The 19095-nt window shown below is 49.4% G+C and overlaps 10 protein-coding genes across 10 annotated transcripts; 6 read left to right on the top strand and 4 right to left on the bottom strand.

Moving 5' to 3' along the window:
- The first annotated feature begins 66 nt into the window (after nucleotides 1–66).
- F9C07_2093349 (uncharacterized protein) lies at nucleotides 67–1218 on the top strand. The gene is made up of 4 exons (XM_071508879.1): nucleotides 67–144; nucleotides 222–617; nucleotides 701–787; nucleotides 850–1218. The coding sequence occupies exons 1-4, from the start codon at nucleotides 136–138 to the stop codon at nucleotides 877–879; spliced, it is 522 nt and encodes a 173-aa protein (XP_071364417.1). The 5' UTR covers nucleotides 67–135; the 3' UTR covers nucleotides 880–1218.
- On the top strand, nucleotides 1219–2916 carry F9C07_2284856 (uncharacterized protein; the record flags this gene model as incomplete). The annotated part of the gene is made up of 1 exon (XM_071510725.1): nucleotides 1219–2916. The coding sequence occupies exon 1, from the start codon at nucleotides 1900–1902 to the stop codon at nucleotides 2914–2916; it is 1017 nt and encodes a 338-aa protein (XP_071364416.1). The 5' UTR covers nucleotides 1219–1899.
- A 140-nt stretch (nucleotides 2917–3056) lies between these two features.
- On the bottom strand, nucleotides 3057–3328 carry F9C07_6237 (uncharacterized protein; the record flags this gene model as incomplete). The annotated part of the gene is made up of 2 exons (XM_071511443.1): nucleotides 3057–3242; nucleotides 3308–3328. The coding sequence occupies 2 exons, from the start codon at nucleotides 3326–3328 to the stop codon at nucleotides 3057–3059; spliced, it is 207 nt and encodes a 68-aa protein (XP_071364415.1).
- A 553-nt stretch (nucleotides 3329–3881) lies between these two features.
- On the top strand, nucleotides 3882–5707 carry F9C07_1658383 (uncharacterized protein). Its single transcript, XM_041286381.2, has 2 exons — nucleotides 3882–3983; nucleotides 4042–5707. Exon 2 carries the CDS (start codon nucleotides 4233–4235, stop codon nucleotides 5634–5636), a length of 1404 nt encoding a protein of 467 aa, XP_041147655.1. The 5' UTR covers nucleotides 3882–3983; nucleotides 4042–4232; the 3' UTR covers nucleotides 5637–5707.
- Nucleotides 5708–5777: 70 nt separating this feature from the next.
- Nucleotides 5778–7833, bottom strand: F9C07_6240 (betaine aldehyde dehydrogenase; the record flags this gene model as incomplete). The annotated part of the gene is made up of 3 exons (XM_041292881.1): nucleotides 5778–7245; nucleotides 7317–7498; nucleotides 7573–7833. The coding sequence occupies 3 exons, from the start codon at nucleotides 7831–7833 to the stop codon at nucleotides 5778–5780; spliced, it is 1911 nt and encodes a 636-aa protein (XP_041147654.1).
- A 363-nt stretch (nucleotides 7834–8196) lies between these two features.
- Nucleotides 8197–9597, bottom strand: F9C07_6241 (HhH-GPD family base excision DNA repair protein; the record flags this gene model as incomplete). The annotated part of the gene is made up of 1 exon (XM_041286378.2): nucleotides 8197–9597. A coding segment is annotated over one exon (1401 nt), but the record flags the coding sequence as incomplete, so codon positions are not given.
- Nucleotides 9598–10041: 444 nt separating this feature from the next.
- On the bottom strand, nucleotides 10042–11905 carry F9C07_6242 (glutamine phosphoribosylpyrophosphate amidotransferase; the record flags this gene model as incomplete). Its single annotated transcript, XM_041292880.1, has 3 exons — nucleotides 10042–10564; nucleotides 10621–11308; nucleotides 11368–11905. 3 exons carry the CDS (start codon nucleotides 11903–11905, stop codon nucleotides 10042–10044), a joined length of 1749 nt encoding a protein of 582 aa, XP_041147652.1.
- Nucleotides 11906–13193: 1288 nt separating this feature from the next.
- Nucleotides 13194–15094, top strand: dmtA (the record flags this gene model as incomplete). The annotated part of the gene is made up of 2 exons (XM_041292894.1): nucleotides 13194–14632; nucleotides 14689–15094. The coding sequence occupies 2 exons, from the start codon at nucleotides 13194–13196 to the stop codon at nucleotides 15092–15094; spliced, it is 1845 nt and encodes a 614-aa protein (XP_041147651.1).
- A 391-nt stretch (nucleotides 15095–15485) lies between these two features.
- Nucleotides 15486–19093, top strand: F9C07_2163269 (2-methylcitrate dehydratase). Its single transcript, XM_041292893.2, has 5 exons — nucleotides 15486–15955; nucleotides 16068–16845; nucleotides 16900–17084; nucleotides 17143–18486; nucleotides 18555–19093. The coding sequence occupies exons 1-4, from the start codon at nucleotides 15671–15673 to the stop codon at nucleotides 17572–17574; spliced, it is 1680 nt and encodes a 559-aa protein (XP_041147650.1). The 5' UTR covers nucleotides 15486–15670; the 3' UTR covers nucleotides 17575–18486; nucleotides 18555–19093.
- On the top strand, nucleotides 18353–18889 carry F9C07_6245 (putative glyoxalase family protein; the record flags this gene model as incomplete). The annotated part of the gene is made up of 3 exons (XM_041292892.1): nucleotides 18353–18486; nucleotides 18555–18754; nucleotides 18813–18889. 3 exons carry the CDS (start codon nucleotides 18353–18355, stop codon nucleotides 18887–18889), a joined length of 411 nt encoding a protein of 136 aa, XP_041147649.1.
- Nucleotides 19094–19095: the final 2 nt, after the last annotated feature.

Genomic DNA, 19095 nt, shown 5'->3' with positions numbered 1-19095 from the left:
CACGGGAACCCATCGGTCACGTGAGGGACATCCCCATTCCAAACCTTTGCCGAGTTGATCCTCACTCCCGGAACCTCAGTCTTTGCACGTTGAACTCCCCTCTCCCACCGATATCCCTCCAATTCACACTTCAAAATGGCCGCCGTATGTCAATTTCGTTCCGATTCTTTGGCTATGATTGGTCGCAGAAAAATTCAAGCCCGCTAACGGTTCTTGTACAGCGCAGCGCCGCTCTTAAGATTGACTGGGTCAAGGTGACCAGCTCTCTCGGCCTCCGCGGCCAGACCGCTGCCTCTCTCCAGGCTTTCAAGAAGAGGAACGACGATGCCCGTCGCAAGGTTCAGCTTCTGTCCGAACAGCCCCAGACCATCGACTTCGCCCACTACCGCAAGGTCCTGAAGAACCAGGCCATTGTCGACGAGATCGAGAACCAGTTCAAGACCTTCAAGCCCGCCACCTACGATGTTTCCCGTCAGCTGAAGGCTATCGAGGCTTTCGAGGCCCAGGCTGTTCAGAGCGCTGAGGAGACCAAGGGCAAGGTTGAGGCCGAGCTCCGCAGCCTTGAGAAGACCCTCGAGAACATCGAGACCGCCCGGCCATTCGATGAGCTCACTGTGGTATGTTTTGGCATCGATGGATTGCGTATGCCAATTTAGTGGAGGTATAGATATACTGACCCGTTTGTCTTTCTTTTCTACAGGATGAGGTTGCCTCTGCCCAGCCCGAGATTGATGAGAAGACCGCCTCTATGGTCAGCAAGGGCCGCTGGATGCCGGCTGGTTACAAGGTGAGACCATCTAAATCCAGCTGTCCGGTTTTACGCATACTAATACCCATTCTCACTTTTAGGAGCGCTTCGGCGATATGTCTGTTGTCTAAACTATCAGCATTATCTGTCATTTTACGCCTCTTTTCTCCTTCGACCAGTATCATCACACGATGGGATTTTCTTTTGTCAAGCATGTTTGCCAGCTAGGATACCCTTTGCGCCTGGCAGTGTGAACTTGGTTGTGGGACGTGTATAGAAACAATGTGCAATTTACAAGATGGTTTCCTGCATTAACCAACAGCCTTGTTTTTTGGCTTCCGTAACCGATGTTCAGCCCGTCGATGAATACTGCGAGAGAGAGTCTTCTTCTATAGCACTAGTGGATTGAAAACTCCTATCATCTGCTCTTCTCTACCGCACAGCTTTTGAATATCTAGTAAGCGGCAAGTATAATGGTTTAACGATGTTCCACGGTAGGTACAAGGGGCCTGGAGGTCTTTTGTTTCCGGTTCTCTTCGCGTCTAAATATATTCTACGGATATGAATACGCGAGAGAATTTTAAGTATATACCAGTTCAATATTACCAAAAGCGATTACTGCTTTGTCCGACATAAACCTGATGTCGGAACCTGAGGGAGTTATTTAGTTCCGCCTTTGGCAGTTGAACCTCACCCTTTTACCGATGCCTACGCGTTACGCCCGACTCCTCTATTACACTTTATATCCCAGCGCTGCTGCGTAACGCCAGGGGTAAGATGAGTCACGGCGCTTAATTGCAACACTATATATCACACAGCTTATTCTGAATTCTCCACTGCCAGGGACAAGTGATCTGAGCCCCGCATATCTTGCGGTCCGGAGACTGGCTGCTGTGAGCACCCACCCCGGTATTTGCCCTGTGATCAGACTGTTAGGCAATCCATCTGGTCACAGCCTTGTGGTTTATTTCCCACAAACTGTCCGTTGATGACCGATCAGCTGCGGACATAAGATATGACGAAAGGGGCCATCTCCCATCCGTCTCTTGTTCTTTAGAGACTACCGAAAGACAGATCTTCCATGAGCACTGTTTGGATTCGATCAGAGATCCACTGCTCGACTAAGCTTTTTCAACGGGTCCATCAGGCAGATGAATCAACTGTCACCACCGGGCCAGAACCGGTGTCACCTCGAAAATCTACCTGTGGAGATCATTCAGGAGATCTTCTTCCACTGCCTTGAATTCAATCTCCCACGGGCCTCTCTGTATATCTCCAGAGTGCTTTCTGATTCCACGGTATACACTTGGCTTATCCGACTCGCCTTCAGCAGCGCGAACGAGGGCTCAAAGAGTGATTTCTTTACTCCCGACTTTCTACCACCGCCTCTGTGCTTCTTTGCGCTCTCTGAACATCAGAGAAGGGACCTTCAACATGAAATCCTTGCCTCTCGTTGGTGCACACTACCCTTGATGCGCAAGTGCCAAAGGGAGTACGTGGAACATGCCATTCGCCGCAAGTGTCGAAATCTAGAGTTGGCCCCTGAAGATCACTATACTCTCGCCAACATCAATAGTCGCTTCAGTAACCTAGAAAGTTGCGACAAAGGCTGGGGAGGATGCCGCAGCAAAGGCGATTTGATACTGAAAGCCCGAGACCGGGACACCAACATTGACTACAAAGTCGCAGTGTGGTTTCACTTCGGGGCGTTCCAGGTCCGCAAGCCCAACAAGCTAGTCACCGACCTCGATCTCTTTCGCCTTCCATGCTGCTTGCCGGAGCTGCCGGCTCGCATGCCAAACAAACTGCTCGGCCCACCTTGGACTGATACGAAGCTTGAATTTCTCCAATTGCTCTCTTTGGACGCGTACATCGATGCAGACGACACCTTCACCCGTTCGCGACGCATCCTCCGCCAGGTCATCCGGGACCGTGATTTCGCGACCTTCCAGCGACTCGTCAACATGCACATCCGCTGCCAGTGCTACAAATACCCAGTGCGCTGGCCTGTCCTCCCAAACCACTTCCAAGTAGCATTGAAGTACGCGGACGAGTATGACGATCCATTCATCAAACTACTAGTCGAGCAGCGATGGGAGGATATCCCTGCAAATCTGCTACATCTCAAAGACCAATTGATGTCTAAAGTGGGAACAAGCCATATATGATAACGTCCTTGCTTCTATTAACAATCCACTACTATAATACACATTTGGGGAATAGAACTGAAAACACAAAAGCCGATAGAAACCAAAGACCAAGCATAAAGCGTATCCATCGTAATTCATAGCGCGCCGTGATTCACAACTTAGATTCTAGACCGCCGTGTTCGCGTTGTTCCTCTCCTCCTTCGTCCACAGTAGCCGCAGGTGAGGCAAGAAATGATCACATCGAAGAGGGTGACGACACCGTCGATGATCGCTTTGCAGACTGCGCCGATAGTATTGACGATGCCCATGAGGCAGGCACCGATGGCGTGGAAGACGCTCTGGATCTGTTGTCGGACGTTAGAACCTTTTCCTGATAAGGGAAGAATGAAGGAGAAGGAGGGAAACATACACAAGATACAACAGCACCCATCTTGAAAAAAAATATCAATGGTCAAGTCAATGGTTTGTTCTTGATTTGGACGAGTCACTGAATGATGTCTTAGGAGATGGTTTGAATAGGGTAATGTATTGTTATTCTCTTTCGTGGTAGAGTAAAATAATGTAATGGTTCTGGCTGAGACAAAAAGCCCTGAACCCAGACCAGCACGACATATATATATATATACATCCTCCGTCCCAAATAATTGATTCACCACCACGCAACACCAATGATGTATGTCACCAAGCATCAGAGCCAGCTCGACAGTCCTTACCGCGCATAATTAATCCATAGCCCATCAGATTGCAATCCTGACCGCCATTTTCGTCATACTGACATGGAACCAGAATCCGGTCCTGATTCTCGCCGGCCGAATCAGGCAAGGACACGAGGATCATTACCTACTGATCGGCAGGTGACTGAATCCGCATTCGCCACCTGGCAATTAAACTCGTCCTGTTTGAATCTTATTGTGGTTTACTATTCTTATTATCGTTTGGAATGAGTTCGTTCCTTGACAAGCGTTGAGCTGGGTCTGACGTCATGTGCCAGTGGTAAAGAAAGTGAGTTGGATGACTAAGGTAGGGCTTGTCAGGTGGCTTGACAGCCCTATGGATTTGTTCCTGAGGAGAGCGGATATACATCGGTAAGGGTTGCCGCTTTAAGTTGTTGTAGCGGCACTGTCCACCTGCTCAACGTAGTAGAAAATAGAAAACCTCAGGCACCCAGGATTTTATCTCTCGACCCACATCATATCAAAAGTGAACCCAGCAAATAAAATACCTGCTATCAACAACAACTCCCGACCCGCCATGCCCGATAACCTCCCCTCCCATCCAATGGCCCGCGACAACAAAATTTGAGTGACAAGACCACCCGCTCCGCGCCGCCGGGCATGCTCACGCCGATCCGAGTGCGCGGTCGCAGAACAAAACGCCCTGCTCCCACCGAAGATGCAGGACCTCAACTCAAGCGCTCCAAAGGCCGCGGCGGCCGACCGTTAATGTCGCTCGCTGAGCGATACAACTTCTCCCAAAGCCAAGCCACTAGACGCGCGCAACGTCTAATCGCAAAACCGCCTAAGCAACCCCTAAAGAAACTCAGCCGTCTGGAGACACTACCGGTGGAACTGATCGAGAAGATCTTCCTGCTTTCCCTGAACGTCAATCTACCTCGGGCGTCGGCGTCCCTCGCTGCAACGGTGTCGAGCGAGCGGATCTATCGCGCATTGATACTCTTCGCATTCTGGAATGATGTCCCCTCCTCGACGGGCCCTTTTGATGCCGTCTCCGCGACGGCAATTGCGAAGATCCTGAGGCCGCTGGAGTATATCCCGCTTGATCTCAACGAGCGGGCCGCATTGCAGAGTGCCATTTTGCGGTGTAAATGGTGCACAGTTCAGCGGCTACTGAGCCGGTTCCCTGATTTAATGGGCCTCAGTATCCAGCGATATTGGTTCAGTGCGGGGATCGCGATGACAGAAGACCAAGAAGAGAAGTTGAGACGGTTCCTTGCGCGCGAAGAGGAGGAAAACGAGACCCGCAGTTTCGAAGGCACGGACAAAGATAATAACCACTACACACTGTCTGTGTCACCTCTTGTCTCTGTAACGGTTACCTGTCACGAAACGGAGACTGCCCAGACGCACCGCATCCTCGGTATCACGGAGTTCCCAGAACGATTTCTCAAGGGCGGAAACGGGTTCACGTCAGAAACGATCGCCTACCTCGAGACGCTTCGACTCGCGAGCGGATTCAATACCTCCGAGCTTATGGAAACGCATGTTGCTTTGTCGCGTGATGCCCTGCAGAAGGGTATTCATGCAGCTTTGGTAGAACATAATGCCGAGGCACTTACATCCTTGCTTAAGATCGATGAGTATCATTTCCGTTGTAGGAATACGAACGTTGCGGTCACGAGTAGTGTGCCGTATACGATTCCAGCGGAACATTTTCGTACGGCTGTGCGGGTTGCGCGCAATGAGCCGGCTCTGTTTCAGCTTCTTGTCCGCGCCAGTGCGGAGTCTGTCCCGGCTGATGATTCGGATATTACGCAGTGGGCTATGGATCTAGATGATTCGTTTGGCCAGTGGCTTCTTGATCTTATGTTGCAGCTTCCGCAGCGGATTGAGGCGGCAAATGCTAATCCGGCTGAAGGGGCGGTGTTCTATTTAGGGCGAGCAAATGGACAGGTAGAATTGGCAAGACGGTATCTGAATGAGGTTTTGGGGATTGAGGAATTGGGGAGTTGGATGGAAGAAACTTCCCATGACTTCGAGAGCCAGTGGAGGTCTCTATAGAGACCACTTACTATGCACGGCATGATTGTTGAATTATGATACATTGTTTTCACCTTGTGTATTATATGGATATTGTACATAGAACATACATACAATGTCGCTGGTGACATTGCTCAATTAATAAAAATCGTATACCCCAACTTACATGTTCTTCAACAGTCTGAGTATACCAGTAACTCTACCGGCCAGAGTCAACTGATATCCTGTTTCAACGACGCCCTTACACATTTCCCAAGCGCCGGTTCCATTCTGACGACTACCATCTCCCTTGCAGATAGGATAATCCACGCGTGGCGGGATGCGAGTCGCCATTAACTTGGGGAACCGGTCAACGCAGAGGGCCTTGATATTGCTCACGCCACGTAGACCTTCTTCTCCCGCAAAGCGACCGTATCCGGATCCCTTGACTCCACCGAAAGGCAGCTGCACAGCATAGTAGCTTCCAAAATCGTTGACAGATACCATTCCCGCTTTGATATTGGAGACGCAGGCTGCGATGTCAACATGGTTGTAGCCGAAGACGCTAGCGCCGAGGGCGTATTCCGTTGAGTTTGCGATCGCAATAGCGTGGGGTACGGAGTCGGCGCGCATGAGTAGAAATACTGGCGCGAAAAGTTCAGTTTGAGCGATGCGCATGGAAGGCGTTACGTCCGCAAGGAGAGTGGGCGCAAAGTAATGACCGTGAGGATACTTCGGGTGGTTGACACGTTTTCCACCGCAGATAAGGCTCGCGCCTTGTCGGACTGCGTCGTTGATCAATGTTTCTAGGCGGTCGAAGGAGGCCGGGGAGATTAAAGCGCCCATGTCTGGAGCGCCAGGTTTCTGCTGAGGATCTTCGGGTTTGGATTCAAGGAGGACCGAGCCAAGGCGGAATGACTTAATGCGTGAAGACACATCATTCAAAAGTTTGTCATATACTCCAGGCAAGGCAATGACACGCTCAACACCAATGCAGTTTTGTCCAGCGGATTGAAAGACACCTCGCATGAGAATGGACGCGATAGATGAGATCTCGCTCACTGTTCTGGCATCATCCAGAATGACAGCAGGGTCCTTGCCACCTAGTTCAACAGTCACTGGAGTCAGTGCCTTAGCTGCTGACTCGCAAACCTTGTGCGCGACCGGCCTCGATCCAATAAAGGTCAACTGAGAGATATCCGGATGTGAGGTCAAGAAATCCGCAACTTCAGGCAAACAAACAACGCTCTGCACAAGATCGCGCGAGTGACCACATGCTGAAAGAGCACCTCTCACGACTTCCAAAAAGAACGCCGAGGACCATGCAGTTTGCTCCGATGGTTTTACAACCACACCGTTTCCTGCAAAGATACCACTGATGATTGGACCGATGAAGTTATGCAGAGGATAATTCCAGGAGACGCAAGCCGATACCACTCCAAGAGGCTCATACGTGACCATGTTCTTTTTGTACATCATCAGAAAGTTCGTGGGTCTTGATTGGGGCGTCAGTGCCTTCTCGCCATGATCAATTGTCCATTTCAGCTTCTCCGCTGTCACAAGGATTTCTCCAAATGACGCATCGACTTTAGTCTTTCCAGAATCCAAACAACAAGCGGTGACAAGTTCTTCCTGATGCTCGAGCACATATCTGTTGTTCAGATGGGCTTCGGTTAGCTACAGTTTTTGGCCGCAACAATCGAGGCTATGAATGTGACGTACTTTAGCAATGTCCGCAAAACCTTCCTCCTTTCAGCAAAGCTAGTCCGAGCCCATTCAATTTGAGCCATCTTCGCTGCTTGGATCGCTCGGTCGACGTCTTCGGTTGTGGCGGGCTTGATTCCGTTACCCAGTATTCTTCCATCCGCAGGACAATAGCTTAAGATAACTTTGTTGTTCCACGACTATAGGAGAGAAAATTAAAGTCAGCCATTGACATTCCCCAAAGAAAGACAAATATGGAGACGAGTCAACGTACCCCTCTAAGTTGACCTTCAAGCACCTTTTTCTCCTCTCCCTGAACATCTTCCCACGCTTTACCTTTCCAATTGGCACGGACTTCGGGTGGAATTGGCACGTTAAATGGCACGGCAGCCTCTTTTATTCCCAGGATGTAGATGTACCCTAGGTATATCGCGCCGAGCGAGACGAGCGCGACACCGACCAAGGGAACTTGATCATGGAGAGTTTGCGCGAGTGGAAGGAGCGCTGGAGGGATGTATGGGGCTAGGGCCTCCATTTTGAATCCAGACAGCTGCAATTGAGCTCCAAGTATCTGTCTGGATGGTTTCAGGAGGCGGGCGATTGTGGGAGACGGAGATGCGCAGCTGCAGTGGTCCCATTGTTTTATCAGCCACTCCGATAGGGTGCACGTGCCACCCATCCTATAGAATAGAATAGTACATACATCAGACAATACATTTCCTTCCCCTTGCTTACTATGGTCTTTTAGATTTTTGAGAAAAGATTTACTCTACTTGCATTGGTTCCCATACATTTATCTATTGGCTTATTTCTGGAATACACAAGGTTCCCAATAGGCGGAACCTATTAGATCGTTGATTTACATCAAAACAATATCTAACCTTTCGAACCTCCTCCCTCACGCCTTCTCATTACGAGTCTGCCGGCCAGTGCTCTTACGCTTGACGGGCGGCGAGGTCGCGAGTTCCCCTTTTCTCTTTCCGGTCCTTTTCACTAAGTGATCAATGACGCAGCCTTTGTCCCATCCGGCGGAAGATTGTCCAGTTATTGCTCGGCATCTTGGACAAGTCTTTCCATGACGGATGAAGAGCTGATGGAGAGAGTATTTGAGGTGATCTGGGATCCTCACCTCGAGATGGCCGAATGCCGTGATCTCTGTCGCCTTATCCGGCGGTACCCAGCCAAGCCATTTGCAAATGCGGAAGATGTGAGTATCTACCGCAAAGCACGGACGCTGTAGACAGAAGAGCAGGACACAGGCAGCTGTTTTGGGTCCGATCCCGGGGTATTTGATTAGTTCCTCCATAACCTGTTCCGTGTTTAGGGTATGGAGGTGGTTAAGAGACAGGAAGTGTTGGTCTGCACATGCAATTTCATATTGCTTGCTGCCTTCAGACTTTTGCATGAGGTCCGACGGTCCAGCGTCCTCGCCCTTCACTAGGATTTCCCGACGTTCCTGGTTTTCCTTGTGCACCATATCTAAGATGGCCTTGAGGTTCTTGCTCTTGACATCGGCTAAACCACCGCTCTTGATGGCTTCGAAAACATCTTTAAGTGGCGCTTGACGAACGGCATCCCAGTTAACACTGCCTTTGCCTATCCCTTCATGGAGGATGCCGAATTTCTGCACCAGTCCATTGAAAGCCAACGCAGAATTGTTTCCCGAAGTGGCACCACTAAGCAAAGTTCGAATAAGCGCATCAAGAACAGAGGGAACCTCTCCACAACCAGTTACAGTCAGAGACGGCTCTGGAATGGTAGAGGGAGGAACAATCTCTCCATGAACACTGGAGAGTAGTCTATTAACCTCTTCGCAGGCATCGGGAGTTGGATGGGGCCAATCTGGGAACGGAGTAATTCCTGGTGTTAGACGATATGGATTGGCCTTCTTGCTTTTACCTGACGACACCGATCTTGGTGCTGTAGTGGCTTTCTGAACAGTACTTTTCAAATCATTCGCAAGAGTGTCTATCACTTCCTCCTTGACACCTGATGATACGGCGCTGGCCTTATACTTTGGATCAACGGACGAGCCCAGATTATGGGGTAGCTCATTCGCAACGTCAATATCTGAAGCCAAACGTTTTGTCTTGCGCCGCTTGGAGGCAGATCCAGTCTTTGAAGTGTTTCCCAGAGATGGCGACTGTTGCTCGGGTGATTCATTTTCTAAATTGGGCGGCTTAGTGACGAATTCCCGCTCTGACGTCTTTATCGCGGCTGCCAGTGATGCAGCTTCTTTGGCAGCAGCCGACCTTGTTATGCGACGCTCCATGAGAATCCTGCGCCACCGAAAAGTTCCTAGAACCAAGAGTAGTAGTGGCAATGGTGACGACAACACAGGTAAGTCTCCCACTAGAAATCACTAATGTTCTAAGTTATGGGTATAGATATGGACATAGAACGCAAATTGGGTGATTCAAAGGAGGGAGTCATATTGGATATGGCCGTCCAGTTATACTGAATCTAGCGGGTGACAGGCATCACCCTCACGTGATCGGGATATATTACTTCCGCATCATTTTCATTGAAGCGCTTGCTATTCAATGCCAAAAGCAAACTTTGTTCGTCATAAAAATAAAGTCTATAGGTCATGTCGTGCATACAAAAAGGGTATCTGGATCCCTTTGCTATTGCAATGCGATAACCATCACCAAGCAGATAGCCTTCCGTTCTCTTTATCCACCGCCTACCAACTCCAGGACTCCAGCTGACATAAATATACCGTCCATAAACTCATCAGTGATCATGGGTGATCGCCCATGTTGTGGATGCTAATGTCCATCCGGTCTTTGACCTTGGGATGCTCTTCGCTCTCCTCAGGTTTGCGAGTGCTGCAGATGCTGACCTGTGGCACTTCAGACTCCCCTGGGGTCGACGCTGGAATGATGTTGCCGCTGGCATCCAATTTGACACCGTTGGCAGCAATCTGGAAATCCTTTTCACTAGCGAAGCCATGAGTGACAGCTTCCTTAGCCCGATCTAAAGCCTTGATCTTGCGGCCTTCGCCTCTGATCTTTTCCAGATGATCGAAGTACCCATCGGAAACAGGAGTGACGTAGTCACCACAGAAGACTCCGACCTCGAAGTTCTGCGGTTCAGCCAGCCCATTCTCTTGGGCAATCTCCGCACAAGCACCTTTCAGGTCAGACAAGGTCTGGAATATGACGCTGTCGGCACCAATGTGCTTGGCGATCTGCTCGGGGTCGCGGTTATGCGCGACCAGCTCGTTAGGCGACGCCAGATCGATACCATAGATATGAGCATGTCTGTGGAGATAGTTAGCAATGTGTTCATTGCTCATAGCTTGATGTGGACCACTTACGTGATTTCCGGTGCGCAACTGGCGAAGTAAACCTTCTTAGCGCCAGCTTCCCTCGCCATGGTCACAATTTCCCGACTAGTGGTTCCTCGCACGATGCTGTCGTCAACCAGGAGGACATTTCGGTCCTTGAATTCTGCTTGCATAGCATTCAGCTTGCGGCGAACACCCTTCTGTCGGGTCTTCTGCTCAGGCATGATGAATGTCCGGAAAACGTAGCGGTTCTTTACGAAACCTTGGCAGTACGGAATGTCGAGATACCGAGCGACGGCCGCTGCGGACGTCGTGGAAGTCTCAGGGATAGGGATGACGACATCAATGTCCTTGACCACTTCCGGTCCAAGGACATCGAGAATCCTAGAGGCAAGGCGATCACCCATCCGTTGACGACTACGGTACACACTGATGCCATCGATAACGGAATCAGGACGCGCGAAGTAGACATACTCAAAGATATCAGGAGCATATGCCTTCTTCGGGGCGACCTGGCGGAACACAGGCTCGCCGCCCTTTTCTATGATGACTGCTTCACCAGGTTGGATGTCACGGATGTTAGTGAACCCAAGCTGATGCAGAGCAACAGACTCAGAGGCCATCATGTAGTCCGTGCCTTCGCCTTCGGCGGAAGGCCTGGAACCAAGAACCAAGGGACGGATGCCATAGGAGTCACGGAAGCCGACGAGACCAAAGCCTGCTTAGGTTAGCATTTTTATTCTTTAATCGAGTATTGAGATTGGATGAGTTACATACCAGCTAGCATAGCAGTGCATGCCCAGCCGCCTTGACATCTCTCATACATCCGGCTGAGACTGGCAAAGACATCATCCTTGTTGACTCGCGCCTTCTTGGTTTCGCTCAACTCATCAGCGAAGACGTTGAGCATGAGCTCGCTGTCACTATCAGTGTTGATATGACGGTGAGCCTCAAAGTCCAGATATCTCTTGAGCTCCGGAGCATTGATCAAATTGCCGTTATGGGCCAGACAGATGCCATACGGACTGTTGACATAGAAAGGCTGAGCCTCGGCATTCGCACTGCTTCCGGCTGTGGGATATCTCAAGTGACCGATGCCCATGAATCCCGGCAGGTCTGCCACCCTAGAACCGTCGTGGAAAACCTTGGCCGCCATGCCGTTCGACTTCAGCTGGTAGATACGACCACCTGCAGCACAGGTGGCAATTCCAGCAGCATCTTGACCTCTATGTTGGAGCAGGTATAGTGCCTCGTGCAGGTCAACGGCGGCGGAAGATGACGGGTTCGCCTGGATCAGAGCAATGATACCACACATCTTGTGAATGTAGTCGGATTCTAGTGGATGCTTATGATTAACCAAGGCTCTCACAAATGGATGAGCTGTGAGACAATATAAACAGCATCGAATATGAGATCAGGTCGGATTTTCTCCGCAAAAATGCTTAGGAAGTCTAACATCTATAATAAAAAAACCGAAATTCATCATGAAAGGAGGGGCATATTGATTGATAACCAGGCGGGGGATTACACCATATAACTCACATGCTTGGAAGATGAATCAATTTGTCACACAGACACGCAATGGTGGGGGGACAGAGTTGAAAAAATGGAACCAGTTTTTGACTCTATCGAAACATAACAATAGTCATAGAGGATAAGGAGAGACTGTAATAGGTGGCAACTGGTAGTAAATCACACCCACGGAGGGATTGAAGGACCAAGTGGTGGCATGGTGAAAGGTTAAAGGAGAGAGAAAGAGTGAGGGAGAGGCAAGGGAGAAGAAGCCACCAGGTTTTATTTCTCTGGTCCTTTCTTTTGCCTAGTCCGATTTTCCGACTTTTTTTTTTTTTCTCGACTTCTCCACAGTAAAAGACAGAAAATTTGCGGGTGCCGCTCCGTTAACGGACCGGAAAAATCTCAACAACCGGAGGGGTTGACCCCTCACGTGTCCACCGATGCTACCCAGAGGAGGTGGTCTCGTGACCTGTTAGTCATCGTTCTTTATCCAAATCCAACCTTTCCGGATATGGAAATATAGCCCTCAAACCTGGAACCTATGGATGGATGCAGAGCAAGTGGTTAGTCCACTATGATTACTTTTTGATTTAGACCTTCCATGGACACTTATAGGCAAATTAGAATATCAAGAGTATATTGAAGTATGGCTAAGCACTATACTTTCACAGATCCTTTGCTATTCTTTCACTCCATCTATGTTTGCTGTATTGTGTTTCTTTATTTTTATCGTTTGTGGTAGTCACCACTCTACAACTCGCTGTGACAAGTTGTGTTATATATCAAACATGTATAGCCTTAGGCTAACGATCAGTATCAATCAAAAATGAATGGTTAAAAGGGACTACCAGAGAACCCACTTTGTTTCTCTCTCACTTCATCTCATCATACTTAGTACCCAGTTCCCTACCATCGTGTTACGTCTCTCTCTCACACAATCTTCAACTCAGTTTACAGACACCTCATCCTTCATTGTCTTAAAGCACTAGTCAATCTCTACATTGCATTTGGATCCAAAGCTTCATAAGCCTGCTGTTTCTTTCACCCCCTCATTAGCAAGGCATTAAGATATCTATCAAAGATCAAGGATGTCCTCAATCCAGGCTCGTGAGCCGTCAATTCTTGAAATAGCAGATCCTAGACCGACGACCTTGGAAGTTTACGATAGCGACACAGATAGTAGTGTTACGCTTGACCATGACTCGGACGGGCCTGACTATGCGGATGACGTGGTGGTCATCTCGGACAATCGTCCCCGAGACCCAACGCCCTTTTTGCTCAGCGCAAATGCAGCAGCAAACCTGCGCGAGCTAGTCGACCTTACCCTTCCAACATTTCAAGCTTTTGATGAGGACGATTACTGCACAGACGAAGAGTTCGAGCTGCTCCTTCAAAGTTGGCAGCTGCATACCCCAAGCCCAAGAGTGACAACACCGGTCGATGAAACCCGTGCGACAACAGTACTCCCTGTTGAGGAAGTATGCATAGACGGCATACTATATAAACCAGGACAGTCACTCGAGCTTTATGACGGGTCATATCTTCGAATCTGCACAGTTCTGAAGGATAGCATGGATGCAGTTTCTTTCAGTGGCCGCCGGCTCCTTAAAACTAGAAACCATGCCGGAACCTACGTTCCTAAAGAGCGGAACGAACTAGTCTGGATTGCCAATGCCACGGAAATTATACCATTTCAAATGGCCAAAAAGTTCGTCAGTATGAACTTCACCAACATTTGCGCAATCAGAGGCGATCCCCAGAAACTAGTGAATCCCAACCACCTTTGGTGTCGATTGAAAGAGACTTTGGAGGACGGAGAAGTGTCCATAGAATATGTATCCTTCGTCGAAGCTGACGAAGGGCATAAGATTGAACCCGCTATATTACGACAGCTTTGGAGGGGAAAGAGTCGGGCTTTTGGCGAAGAAGACCGCCCTAGAGAAAGCTCCCCTGTAATTGTGCTAGACAATCCTGACCCTGTTATTGACCTCACCTGTTCAGAAAGTGTGGACGAGCAAAAGAGGCGGCGACAGTATACCTTCGGGGATGGTTTCTGTGGTGCTGGAGGGGTTTCATGTGGTGCTCGCCGAGCCGGTCTTTACAACAAGTGGGCATTCGACAACTCCGAACACGCAACCTCTACCTATCGGCTTAATTTTGAGCATGCATATTGCGAACTGAGTGATATCTTCAGCTTCTTAACAAGCAATGATGAGTTTTTGAGAGTAGATGTCAGTCACAGCTCGCCGCCCTGTCAGACATGGTCATCTGCTCATACAATAGAGGGTGCGAACGATGACGCAAATTCGGCGTGTGTTTTCTCTAGCGCAGATTTAATTAGACGGGCTAAGCCTCGAGTGCACACGATGGAGGAAACAAATGGATTGCTTGATCGGCACCGTGATACGCTTCACCGTGTTATAAACGACTTCATTGAAATTGGATACTCTGTCCGTTGGGGTATCTTGCGACTTCTCGAATACGGAGTCCCGCAGACCCGAAAAAGGCTCCTCGTCATTGCTTCTGGGTAAGGAACCCCGATAGTTGATGGTGTTTACCGAGATATACTGATATCGTATATAGACCTGGAGAGACCCTGCCGCCTTTTCCGCGACCCACCCATGGTCCAGGCTTGGGTGAATACCCTACCATTAGCCAAGCTATTCAAAATATTCCCTTAGGGGCCCCAGATCATGATGTACAGGCAGCGCTATGTCGCGGTATGGATAAACCCCCATATGATCCACACCGGCCGGCTGGAACCATCACTTGTGGTGGAGGTGATAATAATTATCATCCTTCAGGTAGAAGGAACTTTACCAATCGGGAGCTCGCCTGTTTACAGACTTTCCCCAGAAACTTTCGATTTGGACGCCGACAGGTCCGGAAACAGATTGGGAACGCGGTTCCCCCTCTGCTAGCTGAAGCTATGTATAGGGAAATCATTCGGACACTCAAAAAAACCGATGAGGATGAAGCTAGCCGGTGAATTTTATTCCCTTTCGTATCTCGGGACTGGATCAACGGTTGAGAAGGAGATGAGAGGTTGATCCGCCACATGCTTGTCCTTTCCGAGTGATAACCGCGGAAACAAGAGAATGCCGTCCGACCGCGGGAGTTGTTGGCCCCCTCTTTCGGACCTTGCGAGTTTGAGGCATGGTAGATTCTGTTCCTATTGAATCAATTGAGTTGAATCTGGTATTTTCCAAATTGTTGAGAATCAGTAACCCTGGCCGGATGGAATTAAATCGATCCCGAGGATCTGATTGATCAATGTTAGGTAGTAGTAGTAGGAGTAGTAGTTGGAAGGATGCATAACCGGCAATAGCCGCGAGTAAACAGGGGCACGGCCTCGGCTCAAGGGTGACCGTCCATCAGTACCTCCAGTCTCTCTTCTCCATTGCTCCATTTTCGTCGCCCTTACCTTTTTCCTTCCCGTTAATTTCTCTTTCTTTTCCTCCTCCTCTTTTACTTAAACCCTCCCCTGCAATCTTTCCCGAATTGACCTCCCTCTCCTACATCATTGAGAGTTAGTGCCCTCTCTTCACCTCCTTACGATCCTATCATGTCTGCTTCGTGTTTGGCGTTGAGACGGCTGACCCACCGGTCTCCCCGCACTTTCCAGTCCCGCATCTCCTCCGTCTCCAGAATCTCATCTGCCGCATCCTCCTTCTCCTCCCTCAACGCTCTTCGCGCAGTTAACTCGACCGCTCCTCGAGTCTCTCGTTTCTCAACCATGGCACCTCTTCAGTCTGGCTCTCAGGATGGCGCCCTCCAGAAGCCCTACGATCCCGAAATTCAGGACATGGCCAACTATATTCACAACTACGAGGTTAACTCCGACTTGGCTGTACGTATTCCTAATTTTTGTTTATTTCGCATGCATATTCTTCGTAATTTCTCCCCAAAGGCGTACGATATCATCTCTCTGACTATAAGTCCTATGACTTTCTGGATTCCAGTATGACACTGCCCGTCTTGTGTTCCTCGATACCCTAGGCTGTGGATTGGAAGCCTTGAAATTCAAAGAGTGCACCAAGCTTTTGGGTCCCGTTGTGGAAGGAACTGTTGTTCCCAACGGAACCCGTGTGCCCGGTACACCGTACCAGCTCGACCCTGTCAATGGTGCGTTCAACATTGGTGCGATGATCCGCTGGCTGGATTACAATGACTGCTGGTTGGCCGCCGAATGGGGTCACCCTTCGGACAACTTGGGCGGCATCCTTGCCGTGGCTGACTGGATCTCTCGTACCAACCGTGCTGGCGGCAATATTGCGGGTGGTAAGATCGTGAAGGTCAAGGAAGTGCTGGAGGCCATGATTAAGGCCCATGAGATTCAGGGTGTGCTGGCGCTGGAGAACTCTTACAACAAGGTTGGCCTGGACCACGTTGTTCTGGTCAAGGTCGCGACGACCGCTGTGGTTGCCAAGATGCTCGGCCTCAGTGAGAAACAGACTGCGGATGCCATCTCCCAGGCGTTCGTCGACGGTCAGAGTCTCCGGACTTACAGACACTCCCCCAACACCATGTCAAGAAAGTCTTGGGCTGCCGGTGACGCATGCCAGCGGGCTGTTAACCTCGTGCTGAAGGTGCAGAAGGGTGAGGGTGGATTGCACACTGTTCTTTCCGCCCCTGTCTGGGGCTTCTACGATGTGCTGTTCAAGGGCAACAAGTTCAAGTTCCAGCGTCCCTATGGCAGCTACGTTATGGAAAACGTCCTTTTCAAGGTCTCCTATCCTGGTAGGTATTCTCATGCACTGAACCCAAGATGGTGTCTAACCAATTTTGTCATAGCCGAATTCCACTCTCAGACAGCGATCGAAGCTGCCGAGATCATCAACAAGAAGCTCGCTGCCTTGGGCAAGAGCGCCAAGGACATCAAGGAAGTCACCAACCGCACCCACGAAGCTTGCATTCGCATCATTGACAAGCAGTTCAAGGCCATGGACAACTTCGCGGACCGTGACCACTGCGTTCAGGTAAGCTCGCGGCTGGAAGAATTTCGGGAGGGTTGAACAGTGATCTAATTTGATGTAGTACATGGTTGCCACCATGCTGGCATTCAATCGTCTCACCGCCACCGACTATGCCGATGGCTCGGAGGCGGCCACCTCCCCTCTCGTTGAGGATCTCCGTAAGCGCATCCGCTGCGTTGAAGATACTCAGTTCACCACGGACTACCACGACCCGGCTAAGCGCACTATCCCCAATGCCCTTACCGTCACCCTGAACGACGGTACCGTGCTCGAGGAGGTCGTTGTCGAGGCTCCTCTGGGCCACCGTTTGCGCCGCGAAGAGGCCAAGCCCGAGATCCTGGCCAAGTACAAGCGTCACCTGCAGGCTCACTTCGAGCAGGCTCGCATCGACGAGCTGCTCGAGGTGGGCTTGAACAAGTCTGCCCTTGAGGGTTACGATGTGGACAAGTATGTCGACTTGTATGTCAAGGACAAGATGGTCGCGTCTGCATAGAGGAATCAGACCAAGTGGAAATAAAATAATGTGTATCTATCGCTATGTTACGGGAATCATGTGATATGCTGCCTTCAGTTGAGTCGATTGACGGCGTATATATTGGCAAGAGGGTGTTTATTCCAAATTAGACAATTGGACTGCTTTTTCTTTGGGTTAGACAATGCGCCCATTGGTTAGAGGAAAGATATAGAACACAGAGTAGTATGTCCGTGGAGATCGACATGAGCAGCATAGAATTATAAGGGAGAAGGGGAGGGATTACACAAAATAAATGGGAAAGATACCCTTTATAAAAAAGTAGATGTACTCCGCCATACTAAACTAAACCACCTTCACTCAGAAGTCGCTTTCTTGCAATATCCTAGTTCTGATATCAACTTGATATCTACCATGGAGGCCAAGCGCAAAAGTATGTAATGTTTTAAGCATAAATGACGAAAGCCACACAGTAAATCACGACATAACAACAACATACATTGCATCCAGAATGACTCACAAATCCCCCTGCTAAAGAAATTGAGATAGTCTAGCCAAATAAACCACAATACAAATAAAAGACTCAGAAATGCGCCCCCCGGAAATGACCCCAAAAGAACCGGGAAAGGGATTCCGACGCAGAACCGGGAATCATTTCCTCATTGATCCCACAAGCAAACGAAGCATAACCCTATAAGTACTTCACCTAAATTCCTCACCAACACATCCCCTCAGCATCGACAAATCTCATCTCAGCCCCTAAGACAACCAATATAAAAACCAAAAAAACCGAGTTACCATGATCACCGGCCTCGCACACATCAACCTCCTCGTTCCCGAGGGGTCTCTTCCCGAAGCCAACGAATTCTACGTCCAAACCCTTGGTCTAACAGCCCGTCCAGTCCCCCAGGCGCAGGTCGAAACGACGGCGTGGTATGTCATATCACCATTCCCTGTTTTCCTTCTTTCAGAATAATCCGAAATTAACATGGCAAATACAGGTTCGACATCGCAGGAGGACCCCAGCAAGTCCATATCGCATTCGGCGTAAACGAATCGCTGGAATCCTCGCGTCATCCCTGCTTCAAGATTGGATCTCTGGAGGATCTACAGAAGTTGCAGCAAAGAATCTGGGACCATCATGTTCGTGGGGGACGGGCTGCGCCGAGAGAGGCGGATAAGCCAGGGGAGGCTATTTCTGGTTTGTTTTATTCCTTCTTTGTTGTTTCATGAGTGAGTGGTTTTGTTGACGAGAGCAGGTGAGATGACGGAGGAGTATCCGACACGGTTTTTTGCGAGGGATTTCGCAGGGAATCGGTTGGAGTTTAGTTTGTAGTTGTTGTCTTTTGCGGGGTGATGATTGGGTGGGATAGATGGTTTATGGGGTGATTTTGTTGAAGCGTTGTGTAATAGAGAATATGACATGTATGAATTTGATGAGATAGATATCACTTGGTGATGGGGCTATTGGCATAATTCTACATGTATTTCATGATAGAGAAAATGTACAAAATAAACTACTATAATGTATATATCATAATA

Source organism: Aspergillus flavus, chromosome 5, assembly GCF_009017415.1.
Source record: "Aspergillus flavus chromosome 5, complete sequence".
NCBI classification, from domain to species: Eukaryota; Fungi; Ascomycota; class Eurotiomycetes; order Eurotiales; family Aspergillaceae; genus Aspergillus; species Aspergillus flavus.
This window is presented reverse-complemented; position numbering and strand designations above follow the sequence as displayed.